General features: G+C 50.3%; 1 protein-coding gene across 5 annotated transcripts in view; it reads left to right on the top strand.

The window, feature by feature from the left end:
- The window catches only part of ec (ubiquitin specific peptidase echinus), a 363,911-nt gene that overhangs the window by 337,635 nt on the left and 12,699 nt on the right, over window positions 1-13,577 (top strand). Inside the window, exon 1 of one of the 5 annotated variants that reach the window (XM_071658540.1) lies at window positions 9,066-9,874. The exons of the other annotated variants lie outside the window; for them this stretch is intronic. Coding sequence (XP_071514641.1) covers window positions 9,836-9,874 — 39 coding nt within the window. The 5' untranslated portion in view covers window positions 9,066-9,835. Of the gene's footprint in view, window positions 1-9,065; window positions 9,875-13,577 lie in introns of those variants that run through there. 5 annotated transcript variants of the gene reach the window in all.

Raw genomic sequence — 13,577 nt, forward strand, 5'->3', positions numbered from 1 at the left:
CTCCACCATACGTGGTGGTGTTCACCTTACCTGTAACAACGACCTTGTCTTCTTAAGGGGGGTCGAAAAGTGGCCCCCTTATTCTGCTCAAGTGTATGAGAAACGTATACTTGGCTTTTCCAATTGTTGCAACTCCCCCTTTAGTGTGGTGTTACCTCATAAGAGTAAGATTGGAAATATTATATGTATATATATCTGGTAAACGATATATATATGTATATATATATATATATATATATATATATATATATATATATATATATATATATATATATATATGTGTGTGTGTGTGTGTGTGTGTGTGTGTGTGTGACATGAGATTAAGCAAACTGTCAGAGAGAGAGAGAGAGAGAGAGAGAGAGAGGGGGGGGGGGGGGTATTAGATTACTTACGTATCTGCATAACCATATGACACAGCCGGATATTGGATGTGTGCAACCAGGGCCGTATTGTTCGTTGGTTCTTGTTGCTGCCTCGCTTGGGCGAGAGGCAGTTAGGTGTGTATGAACAATATAAACGACCAGGCATTGGCTTCCCTCAGGATTAAGAAAGTTGTAATGGACTCGTTCGGAGCTATTGAACTTTCCCATCGAGAATGTTCTCATTTTCTTTCATTGACAGTGAGACAGCCTCGCCAGAGGTGAGTACTGGCGTTGCAACCACAAGCAGGTGTCGCCCGGCAACACTGGTGTCTCTATGTGGGCGCGTGTGTTACCGGTAACACTGGTGTCTCTATGTGGGCGCGTGTGTTACCGGTAACACTGGTGTCTCTATGTGGGCGCGTGTGTTACCGGTAACACTGGTATGTCTATGTGGGCGCGTGTGTTACCGGTAACACTGGTGTGTCTATGTGGGCGCGTGTGTTACCGGTAACACTGGTGTCTCTGTGTGGGCGCGTGTGTTACCGGACGCAGCCTGATTGTGGTTGTACCGCTGTAGAAAGGGTGTACAGTCTTGGAGAACTTCTCCTCGCTCTGAAGGAGTCCACGTTTGCCCTGCTACGGATTGTAGCGCAGTCTCGACGCTCTGTCTTCCAAGCTTTAGATATTATGATTAATATATAACAATTCTTGGATATCCATGTCATGATTCGTTGGCATATATCTTGTTTCTCTTACATGTCATGGTTACGAAAGCAACTTGGCTTAAAGACCATATCGAAATCAAACCTGATTATGACTCGTAGTCCCTCACTCAGTGTAATTGAACAGCGTATCTGGCTGATGAACATGTTGCCTAACATTTCCACTCTGTGTGTGTGTGTGTGTGTGTGTGTGTGTGTGTGTGTGTGTGTGTGTGTGTGTGTGTATCATGATGGGGTAATGATTGCTGATGGTAAGCGTTCACATTTTATCTTCGCACTCTCTTTATCATTCTGTGTTTATCTTTTTGTCTCGAGAGTGTTCAGAGGTTGGAGGTCAGAGATCAGACGAATATGCTGTTTCTCCTCACGGTGATGCGGAGAAGGGTCAATATTCATGAACTCGTCGTTCTGTTACCGTAAGTAGTGCATTAACTGCGCGAGGGTAGTTAAGTGTGTGGATGTGTTTGTTTACGTATGCGTCGCTTGGGGTCGTGAACGGCAGCGTCTGTGTTAACTGGTTGTCTTAAGCTGTGGAGGACATATACACTTCTCTTGCGTAAATGACAAGTAAATTATCTAAATGTGAATTACGCACGAAACGTAGCAGTGGTTAGTTTGGCAGGGGAAAGATTAACGAGGCGTGACCAGCTCGCTTGGACCTTGGGTCAGGTTAAAGGTTAAGGACTGACCTCCTCGCTTGGACCTTGGTGTGTGTGTGTGTGTGTGTGTGTGTACGCGCACCTAGAAGTGTGCAGACGACCAAATGGAAGCAGCTTGAGCCCCACCACCCACCCCTCACCGGAGGGGCAGCTGTGCACGCGCTCACCACCAACACCTCCACCACAGGAACAGCCACTATAGGCCAGGCCCTTGGCGACCGGCCGTCCTGGGCAGGGGGAGGAGAGGAACAGAGGGGCGCCAGACGCTCCAGTATCTTATCTGAAGCCTCATGGAAAATGATGCAGAGCTCCCCACACCCCCCGTCCACCATGCCCTCCCGACGCTAAGTGACCTGTTTATTTGTTTGCATCCGGTGGAGGAGGAGGGAGGAGGAGCGCGTCCCGAGAGGCGGGAGTGTAAGGCTGCGCCACCTGTATTTACCCTAAATATTATCACACGTTGTGTACACGATGTGTGTGTGTGTGTGTGTGTGTGTGTGTGTGCATATTACAATCACAGCGGGGAGGCGTGTGTGTGTTGAGGTAGTGCAGGTGTTTCTGGGTCCTGTGTGTGTGTTTGACCGTGAGGCGGCGCTGGGCACCGACCATCACGTAGGAGCACCGACTCCGCCACCACACACACACCTCTCATCATATCCCATTACCCTCTGTTTACATTCCTTCCTTAAAGTGGTCGTTGTATTTATAAACCTTTTGTCTCTGCATTACTCATGAATGATGCATTTGGTGAATTAAAAACAAAAATCCTTTATTTTTTTCTCTCTCCATGAAGTTTTCATAAAATCATCGTGAGCAGAACTTCACTACATTTCAGGTTGAATTGGTTACATTATGAAGAAACATTACAGCACTGAGTACGGTTTACTCTTAACACAAATTGTCATACGATAATTTCATTGTTCTTCTCCAGACGAGAGAATTTTTAAAAATATATCCGTGAGCTTGCTTGTATGTGGGTTTTTTTTCAAGCTAGAAGGCTTTAAGCAGACATCTCAGATACTGAGGTATTAGCGTCACCCCTTGGTCAGGTCAGGTGAGGTCAGGTCAGCCGCCACAAGTGGCTGCCGTTGCTTTACTCTCTTCCATGACCTGGAAGGTCCAAAGGTGTGAGAGTTGATATGGTTACTGTCATATGTTGCTGCTGCTGCCGCCGCTGCTCCTGCTGGAGGTCCAACTCCGCCTCGCAGCCTCTCCCTCCCGCTACAGTTTACCTGACCATCCTCCTCCTCCTTACCCCCTTGCCATGGTGACCTCACACACCTCAAACTGTTCACCTATAACTTGCCTCGTACGCCCCCATCTCCTCCCTCCTGCCACACCTGACGGTTGCCTCGTACGCCCCATCTCCTCTCGCCTGACACACCCTCCTTCCTACCACACCTGACGGAGCTGTACTCCCAGTTCCACATTCCATCGAGATGCAGAGCATCCGGTGGAGTCATTCCCAGTGTACCTGATTCTCGTGTGAGTCTTAGAAGGTCGTCATGGATGGCGTGTGAGCCGCTGAGCACTGTGAGTCATAGTTGACTCAGAGAAGGGACTCAAAACCTCTGGATTATATGTGAAGGGGAGAAAAGTAGGGTCTTCAAGGCTCTCGGACAAGAAGGAAGATATTCCTTCGTCTCCCCAAATCCCAAGAATCTAGAAGGATATTATCCGTTGCGCAGACGTGTAGCGGAGTACACCCACACTTGGGGGCTTCCAGACACCAGGGACGCCATGTGCCTGGATGTGAAGGTCTTCCTCCAGAAGGCTTTGGAAGGGGTTGGGGGGAAATTAAGTTTGACGTGATGTTTACTGCAGCGCCTCCGTCGGCCCGAGAGTAATTGGGTTCGACGTCAATTTTTTGTTTTTCATTTCTATGGATTCCATACCATCATATAATGTTATAATGATATCATATGGTCTTAAAAGGACATCCACCCCCACCCCCCCTTTTTTTTGTAAGGCGCTCCTGTATGCAAGGCTGCACTGTACGCAGGAGCTGGGAAAGTGATGGACTCCTTCTGAATCGAAAAGTTCCTCACCGAGATATCGGGTAAACTCCTTTCCGCCTGTGGGCGATTTGATGACATACAGCCACACCGACGTTGCTCGCGGTGCCACCACTTGCGGACGGAGTCCGGTAACACGACACCTAGTGACACGAAACTGCAATCTTTCGTAATGGGGTTTCGTGAGCAGCCGATGTCTCGAGAGGCTGTGTGTGTGTGTGTGTGTCGTCATGCTAAGGAGTGAATGACAAGCTCGCGTGTAAAAATCGGGACGTCAAGAATGTCAGGAGGGAGGTTGTGGGGAGGAGGGGGGTAATCTCAGGTGACTTAGCTGGCAGCGGCCACACTGGGGAGGAGGCGGGCGGCGTCTCCACCGCCGCCTCCTCCCACACGGCCGGCGGGAGAGACCCGGCCGGAAATACTAGTCAAGTTGCACCATAGTTATGTACTGCTCCTGAGGCTGGGGTTAGGCCGACCGTCTCCTCAACCTCCTGATGCATGCACGTATACTGACCTGACCTGACCCCCGGCCTACTCATACTGACCTGACCCACCTTCCTCATACTGACCTGACCTGGCCTCCTCATACTGACCTGTCCTGGCCTCCTCATACTGACCTGACCCGGCCTCCTCATACTCACCCGACCTGTCGTCCACCATCATGGACTGAAACACACGGTGAAGCGGAGTGTGTGTGTGTGGGGGGGGGGGGATATATAACCCTCCAGGTACGGACAGACGGACAGTAGTATGTCCGTAGTACGCAAGCTGTGGCGGGACCTTCCGGCCGTCCGTGATGCCATGCTGTGACCCCCACCACACCAAAGGTCACGCCACACGACCACCGGTAGTATCCGCCACATTCCACCTGTAATACTCATGTACTCTACTGACACTTCATGGGCTGTCGAGTACCTTATCCGCACCTTATCCCTCCTCTTCAGAACCACTTGTTCAGTCTTCCCGAAGTTCTGGCGTATTATTTCTTCCATGTGAAATTCCATATGTGTATTGTGGCTTTGAAACTACACACGTAATCTGACGAAGGCTGTACTCCCCCTTCGTCAGCTGACAGTGATACACCCTCGTCGGAGGTGACTCCTCTCTCGCTAGGTAACCTGAAGCAGGAGGAGTCCAGTAATACGTGTGTGTGTGTGTGTGTGTCTGTGTGTGTGTGTGTGTGTGTATAAAGCGACAGGACTACCAGATGGAGTAATGTACGGGTCATTTTTTTTTTTGTTGGACAAGTGTACTGGTGTTGACGCGACACATCACAGTACGTGTCTTCACACACACACACACACACACACACACACACACACACACACGGACGTCATGACCAATAACCGGGCATGTACAGCAGCAGTGTGCGGTCGTGAAGCACGTACCAAAGCACGAGCTGGCTCTGCTGACGGAGAGCTACGCGCGCGGTATGTCAGCTGTAAAACAAGACGCAACCTTTCATAAGCGTTATACGGCGATGCGGGAGGGATAGTGCGTGTGTGTGTGTGTGCGCGTTACACAAGGGTTGATCAAAGTCTGGTGGCTTGGGGCAAGGTGGCTGGTTATAGGAGCACAGGAGAGCACCTGGGATCAGAGGTAGCTTAGGGGTGGTAGTGTGTGACGGTGCGGCGTCCCTAGGATGTTGTGTTACAGGGTAGCAGGGTGATCGTCCAGGGTGTTCACTGGGGGAGAGGCAGGATGCGTAGGGTGATGTTGGCAAGGCGGAGGAGGAGGAGGAGGAAGGAAGGTGGTGGTATCACGACCATCAGTTAGAACGGTTGGTGACACGGCCGTTGGGCCCCATGTCCACCCGTGGAAGGTGGCGGGGGTTCAGGGCGCAGGACGCGTGGCAGAGGTTTCCGGGAAGTGAGTCCATAGCCGGGTCGCCAGCTCCCCTAGGGGGGTTAGATGCCGGGGGCGAGGGCTTGCACCTCACACCTGACCCACCTCACCCTGCTACACCGTACGACATATTCTACCTTGTCGACGTTATCATCAAGGAAAGTTTTCGTAATTCGTTCGTCTTTTCCTCACTTAGTCCACACTGCCGCTTGGATAGGCCACACTTCGCTTGGATCGAACTCATACTTGTACCACGAGACGTACCCGTTGACAATAGATATATTTAAGACTAAAAAACTTGCCTCCCACCACCCGTGGAACCTTGCTGTAGATTCTCTGGACCATAATACACAACCACCTTGGAATCTTAACACTGCTTCCTAGAACCTACCACACCTTCTTTCTTGTACCCCACGAGCTGTATCTTTTTCCAGAGCCCACTACACTCCTGAATCTAGCCACATCTAGGATCTAGATACCCCTCCATGAATATTAACCCCTTGTACCATACTACCAAGTTATGGACCCTTCTTACCTGTACTTAAAGATCATAATACTCCTCCTTTGACCCCAGGTTGGATCTTACCTTCTCCCTCTTTAGACTCCGCAACCTCCTCTCGAATCTCGAGGCTTGCCACTTCTCTCGTCATCTCATCCCTCCTTCCATATCTTTTAGTGTTTTCTCTAGACTCGTACCCGCTTAAATGAACCTCACCTCTGGGGTCTTAAAACCCCAAGCCATACCCGAGTGCTCATGGACGATCTGTGGCCTTGCCACGCATGGTTGTCTGGGGACTCGACCCCACCCCGAAGTTCACAACAAATGCATGGACCACGCCAGAACTTACTTCTCGGAGATCGTGTATTGCATATCGATGATAACGGCACCGTGCATACATGGGACGTAGCCTTATCATGGTGTTGGCTGCCCTTGAGCCTTACCTTACCTCAGGTTGCCCTTTGGGCCTTGCCTTACCTCAGGTAGCACCTGAGCCTTACCTCACCTCACCACCACCACTGGTTGCCACTTGGGCCTTACCTTTTACCTCAGGTTGCCGGACCTTGCCCACTAATTACTGGACATTACCACACTGTACCTGACATTGATGTGAGAGATTAACCACTTGCGTAAAGACAGGGAAGGGGTGTGTGTGTGTGTGTCAATAGCGCTGTTGTCTGGCGAATCGAGCGTTTTGCCCACAAGAAAGTGTGTGCAACGTCTCGAGGCACATCGTGTTGGTGAACTTGTATTCTAATTAAGAGGTGTTCCCTCCACGCCTCCTGCTAATTACACGAGAAAGGGAAGGAGGAGTGTTAGAGAAGAAAAAAGAATAAAACAAAGAATGGATAAACCTGGCGTGATGGGCGGGCCAAGTGCGGTCAGTTGGGGGTGTGGGGGGGGGGAGCCTTGCGGTACACCAGCCCACGAGTTGCAGACAACTCCCAACTCGCCCAATTCTCCCGTCTCTGTCTCTTGTGTTTAACGTAACGTCGCGTGGATCTTGTTTCACGAGGTGGTTGCAGCAGAAGGCCGTACGATGACCACCCCGACAAGTTACCGGGCCAGCACCTGCTGGGTGTTGGCAGGAAAACGGAAATAACCGGGGTAGTGAAGGCAGGTGTGTGTGTGTGTAGGTATCGTCCACAGGTCGCCTGGCGTGCGCACACACACACACACACGCACAATCACCCACTCACTCCCTCACCTACACTCACCCGCTGCCCAGTTAGTCGTGTCCTCCAGTGCTGTCAAGTAAGGTGTGTGTGTGTGTGGTTGCTGCTCACAGGATATACTACCACAGCAGCGTCCTCGCGCCCAGTGAATGGCCACGCGTGATTCTTTGTGCCACGGGTCCGTCTCGCTGTCTGTCCTGGGAATATATATTACATTCATTCATCGGTGATGGACCTTCCATGAAGTGTGGTCAGGGAGATGAACGTCATCCCTGTAGTCTCGTACCGTCTGGACTTCAGTGTTGGTGTCGTCTGTGCTAAAACTCTGTTGCGAACACCGCCATGTGTGTTGAGGGGAGTCGTGTTGACACCAACGAGTATTAGACCGCCTGTCGTTCGTATTGTTAACACGACATAGTGTTATAACGGCCAATATTATATTGGGTGTCCAGGACCACAGGGTGTTAGACGGTCAAGTGTTTGAAGTCGTGTTGTTTATACCACAGAGTGTTAGACGGCCGTGTGTTGGGGTCGTGTTGTAAACACGACAGAGTGTTAGACGGCCCTGTGTTGGGGTCGTGTTGTAAACACGACAGAGTGTTAGACGGCCGTGTGTTGAGGTCGTGTTGTAAACACGACAGAGTGTTAGACGGCCCTGTGTTGAGGTCGTGTTGTAAACACGACAGAGTGTTAGACGGCCGTGTGTTGGGGTCGTGTTGTAAACACGACAGAGTGTTAGACGGCCGTGTGTTAGGGTCGTGTTGTAAACACGACAGAGTGTTAGACGGCCGTGTGTTGGGGTCGTGTTGTAAACACGACAGAGTGTTAGACGGCCATGTGTTGGGGTCGTGTTGTAAACACGACAGAGTGTTAGACGGCCGTGTGTTGGGGGTCGTGTTTGCGTGTATGTGAAACTGGGACAGGTAGATTGCCATTGCTGATAGACTCGATACCCAAGGATGCATGATTAGCGACAGTCACGCAATTCTTTGTCGCGTCACGCCGAGGACGGTTAGCGGGACTTGTGCGTGTGTGTATGTGTGTGGAGCTCTTGGTGCCTCCACTCGTCGCAGTTTAGTATAGTCAGTGTTCGGTGTGTGTGTGTGTGTGTGTGTGTGGAAGAGGAGAGACCCGCTAACTTGTGTGTGTGTGTGGAGCTCTTGGTGCCTCCACTCGTCGCAGTTTAGTATAGTCAGTGTTCGGTGTGTGTGTGTGTGCAAGTGGCAGAGAAGAGGAGAGACGATGACGACGAACGTGATGCGAAAGTCTCTGGCGCAACAAAGAAGTGTGGCCCGAGTTGCCGAAGTGTTCGCCCACTGGATAGGAGGAGACCGGGTCAGTCGTGCTTCGTAAGACCCATTACCACTCCCGTTGTGCTGCGTCAAGAGATTGACAAACCTGTGCAATGTCGTCCTGATTGTGGGGAGGAGGGAGGGGAAGAAAAGAAGTGATGTACATTCATAGTGTTGCTGTTTGAATTCATTTGTGCTCAGTCGTAAGTCGACGAGAGAAGCCTCAGAGGTGGCTGGCTGTTTTTAAAGTGTCGCGGTCGTGTCTTGGAGTTGTATAAGTGAGGAGCTGGAACTGACGACTTTTCAGCTTGCACCAGACCCACCTGTTGGGTCACACGGCGCGGACCACAGGCTGGCCTGACGGGGAGTGAAAACCAGTGAATGCTAAAAGCATCCTGAGATACGGTGTGACCGCCACCACAGCGACCACCACTGCCCTACACCTTCCCAGTGAATGTAAGGGTAGAGACCTTGATTTTTTTTTCACTCCTTTCAGTACTGTCTGGTTGGTGGTCGGGTGGTGAATGTGTGACAAGAGCCACCTGCCCGACCGGCCACCACCACGCTCTAGCTCACTACTCTGCCATTTCATTGACACCTTGTTTACCCAGGGTGTGTGTGTGTGGGTGGGTAGATAGGGGAGGAAGGCCTCACAGTGTGATCATGTGCACCATCCTCCTCGTACCTCTCTGCAGCCAGTGGTAGCAGCATGAGAGTCTAGTGTGTGTATTGAAAGGCAGTGAGAGACGTCCCAGAGGAAGGGCGCCTCGTGCATTATACAGAGCGAGTGCAAGTGAAAGGTACTTGCTTAGGGAGGCGTGCGGCCTGCGCCCGGGCCCTCCCTTGTTATAGCACGGGGGGAGGGGAGATCCGGCCCCGGGGAATGGAGATAAGAAATGCCCGACAACCTGTGATATCGATTGTTAATTTGCTTTCTCTTACTAGATGCGTTGTGGTGAACTGAATACATTTTACGTTGAAAAGAAAGAACTTCGTGGATCGTACGTAACCGAGAGAGACGAGTGTGATCGAGTATAACTGTTAGCCATGCGAATGGAAAATAGACCTTTGATACAAAGAAAAAAAAGAGCATGAAATGGGTCAGCGTGTGTCGTGTTAGTATGGCGAGCCGAGCGGTAGTAGGAGCAGCACGGAGGGAACCATGAACCTACCATCACGGTGCTCGCTCCCCCAACACCAAGGACGCCTCGCTCAGGACCTGCCTCCAGCCTCGGGATATGTGAACCCAACATTCATCCCGCCGACATGAACATCCAGACCTTTTCTTTACGGCAGGCGCTGAAGGTAAGACCCATCATCCCTCCCGTCCGCCGCCGCGCCACACCACTGGCTCTCTTTGCCCACCACACCACACACACACAACACCATCGTCTCACACTTAACCTCCATCCACTCCATATCCCAACCTCCCTCGTGACGAAGCCGAGAGCGAAGTGCTCTCGTGCCATGTTGCATAACTCTCCCGCCTCGCACGACAAAGACCACTCCTCCTTAATTCACTGTATACCGTTCTCTCTCTCTCTCTCTCTCTCTCTCTCTCTCTCTCTCTCTCTCTCTCTCTCTCTCTCTCTCTCTCTCTCTCTCTCTCGCCACACCAGCAAATCTTTCGTATGTTGGTTTTGGAGAGGCATCAGAGCTCTCCTCGAGGAAATTTCATCCTTTTTCTATTAATCTTATCATCGTTAATCTCGGGTAACAGAGGGTCGGGACTATTGTGTTTCGTGGTGGCGTTGGTTAATTCCCTGATTAATGTACGATAGACCTCAGGCATCTGGGGGGGTTTTGGGGTGGGTTATCCAGCCTTACTGACCCACTCCGGGATTCTTTACTGCTGCTGAAAAAGAGGTTATGTCTGTGAATGTTATTCATTTACTTATTTATAATGTAAATGTTATTTACTTATTTATAATTACCCCAGGAGTAATTTCTCTGTGAGAGTCCTGGTGTAATCAAGGATCTATTTTGTACAAGTTCCTGCGGCCCCGAGGCTGCACTACTTCTAGTAGTAGGGCAATGTGAACTCCTTTGGAGTGACATGTTTATATTCTTCCCGAATCCCTGCACGTTGTGGTATGGCGAGTGCCTGCCTCTCCTTGGAGCACCTCACGACTTTGGTGGAAAGGGTCGGGAGAGGGAGGGGGATTACCAGTGGCACGGGCTCACTGGAAAAAAAAAAGGGGGGCCCTTGTCTAGCTATGGCCCGGCCAGTCGTCAGCAACAAGGACTCTGCAGTGCCCGAGGTGCTCCTCCACCAGTTACTCCTCCACCAGGTAGCTCCTCCGCCAGGTAGCTTGTAAGCACGAGTGACGGACGAGAACGTGACCGTTCTCTGAGCACAACAACTGCACGAGCCTTGCGTATTATAACCTGGAAGTCTGACCTGGTCATTAAAGGTCAGATGAAAGGTCAAGTCTTATTTTCCTGCCCCTGGATACCCTCCTGTGGAGACCCGGCCTCTGACGGGACGACAGATGGCTTGATTATGTCGTGTTGTCGGTCCTTAATGGCTCAATAGGGATAGTAAGTGTTGTGTCTTCACTATAGACGTTGCCCCTGGGCAAGAAGGGTGAGGGGGAGTCCTTGTTTGTAATGCTGGAGGGATGGGGTGGTGTCCCGAAGGCAGACAAGGAATAAAGTCGTCTCATGCGGTGTATGTCTGGCGGACTGGAGGAGTTTAAGACTGGATCAGGAGAGCGATTGTTTTAGCGTTGTTGAATCATCACGGTGTGTGTATGTGGTCAAGTGTCGTGTTTTGAATAGGAGGGACGGGAACCTGTAAGTATAGGCTGCTTAACTAAGTGTGAGGAAGGGTAAACTTCATATTGTTATGTTGAGGTTGATGGTTATGGAGCAGTGGCTCGGGTGTCAGGGGTCTGGTGCAGATGTATACAGGCGTCAAGCGTATTGAAGTGAGATAATATTGCAAAGATCTTTGTTTCGTTGAGCTGTGTTGCTAGGTAGTCGGTGATTGTTCTGGATGCAGTGCTTAGTGTGGTTTGCAGGTTTGTTGCACTTGCTTTTGACGGGTTGGATAACCAGGCAGTCGAGGCGTAGTTTAGGCTGAAGTTAGATGAATTATTCACAAAAGGATAATGAAGGATTCTTTTACCCGGTCCAAAATTGGTGCCGGTAAGTGTTCCGGGAGCGTTTGATACGTTTTTGGCCCTTGTTTTGATGGTTGTGATGTGGTGGAGTCAGTCTTTGTGTGTGTCGTATGTCGTATGTCAACCAATTTTGGTCCGGGTTGTATTGGGTGGGAGTGGTTGACCATCCAGGGTTATGGGAGGGTACAGCTTGGATTAACCCTCCTTGCCTCCCTCCGTGGTTAAGGGGTGATGACGGGTTCCCGTGAGGAGGATGCAGACATTCTCTCTTCTGAGGATTGAGCCATTGTTCTCACGGCGTGAGGCGTTGCATGCTGTTTGGTTAGTGTCACGGGGCTGCGTGGGGTCATCCGCAAATGACAGGGCTTTCACACCGTCGCAATGTAATGGGAAGTCATGTCAGAAGATTTAAGAGGGGAAAGAAGAACTCGTACTGGTGACACCATTGTAGAACTTGAGCATTGTGTGTGTGTGTGTGTGTGTGTGTGTGGAGGTATGATAGAATTCCGCCTGCATATGACTTCACTGCAAGTCAAATGTTAGCTTCAAGGTGGTTTCATCAATATGATTGAACGAAGAGGAGTACAGTGCGTCCGTGAATTTGGGGGAACCTGGTGAGAGGGGTACTGTTGCCGTACAAGTAAAATGCAGACTAAGGTTAAAACTCTACAAAAGACTAAAAGTTTGATGGATTTTGATAGTCTCGTTAAATACAAAAAAAAATAAACGATATTTGAATGGAATAACATTGAATTATTTTTCCTTGCTCGGACACACCCTGGATTTGAGATGTCCCTGGAAAATATAACCGTCTTGAGAAAATTATATAATAGAAAAATCGTTGTAAACGACCCGATTGCCTTTGAAATACAGCATCATAAACCCGCTTCACAGCTACGTCTTTTCCGATAAGAAAAAAAGGGAAACTGGTTTGTTCCCTGGTAAGGATAGACGCCCACGCACGGTGTCCCGTATGAAGCTCGCCTCCCAAACACGGTGGTGGGACCAGTGCTCCTCCGCCAGGTCTTCTACCGCTCCGGCAGACGCCCAGCGGAGTAACAACGCATCTCTTGGAAGGATACAACTGTAATTTGTCCAGCGAGCAACTCATCCCACTCCTCGCTCAGCAGCCCAGTAGTAGCTTTGAGCATTAGGCAACAAAACAAAACGGAAAAATCCTTTCCTGGAGCAGTGGCAACACTAGGGGGGGAAGTTGGGGAGGGGGTGTTCCTAGCGCTCTCCTGGGCCCGGGTCCGCCCCGCCCCGCCCCGCCCTGCCAGATGACCACATGGCGCCGCTCTGACTCAGCTAGCTGCAGCAGGTAGGTTGGCCAAAAGACAACGGCTCGCAGGCGAAAGTCATGATGCATAGGCGGGGGGGAATTACACATGCATGCGAGAAGTGCTGGAAGGACAGCACCGACGCTGATCCCTAGGGGGTGCTAGCAACACGTTGGCCGCTGCTGTGCCGTTTACGTTCCCTGTTGTTTTCAGCGTTCATCCGCTTGTCTGCTCGTACATTATTAATTCAGCGTATGTGTGCGTGGAAAAAAAATATATATATATCCATTTGGAAAGAGCAGCAGTTCTGACGTTTGTTCCGTGTTGTTCTGCACACCCGTGCCACAGACTTACGCACCAGACACCGTGAACTTCACACGCTGTATATAATATTAACTGGAGGCCGAACGCGAATGCTTCCACAGCCCACGTGAAATATTAAGGGAGCAAGAGAACACGATCCATTGTAGCAATAATACCAAACTCATCAGTTAAAGGCATGCTTATATATTTTTATTTATGACTATAAACAACAGAAAAATGTATTTACGATAAGATTTTTGTAATATAAGTTTATGTCTCCCGAGATATCACATGAGCATC

This window comes from Panulirus ornatus, chromosome 66, assembly GCF_036320965.1.
Source record: "Panulirus ornatus isolate Po-2019 chromosome 66, ASM3632096v1, whole genome shotgun sequence".
In the NCBI taxonomy this organism is placed as follows: Eukaryota; Metazoa; Arthropoda; class Malacostraca; order Decapoda; family Palinuridae; genus Panulirus; species Panulirus ornatus.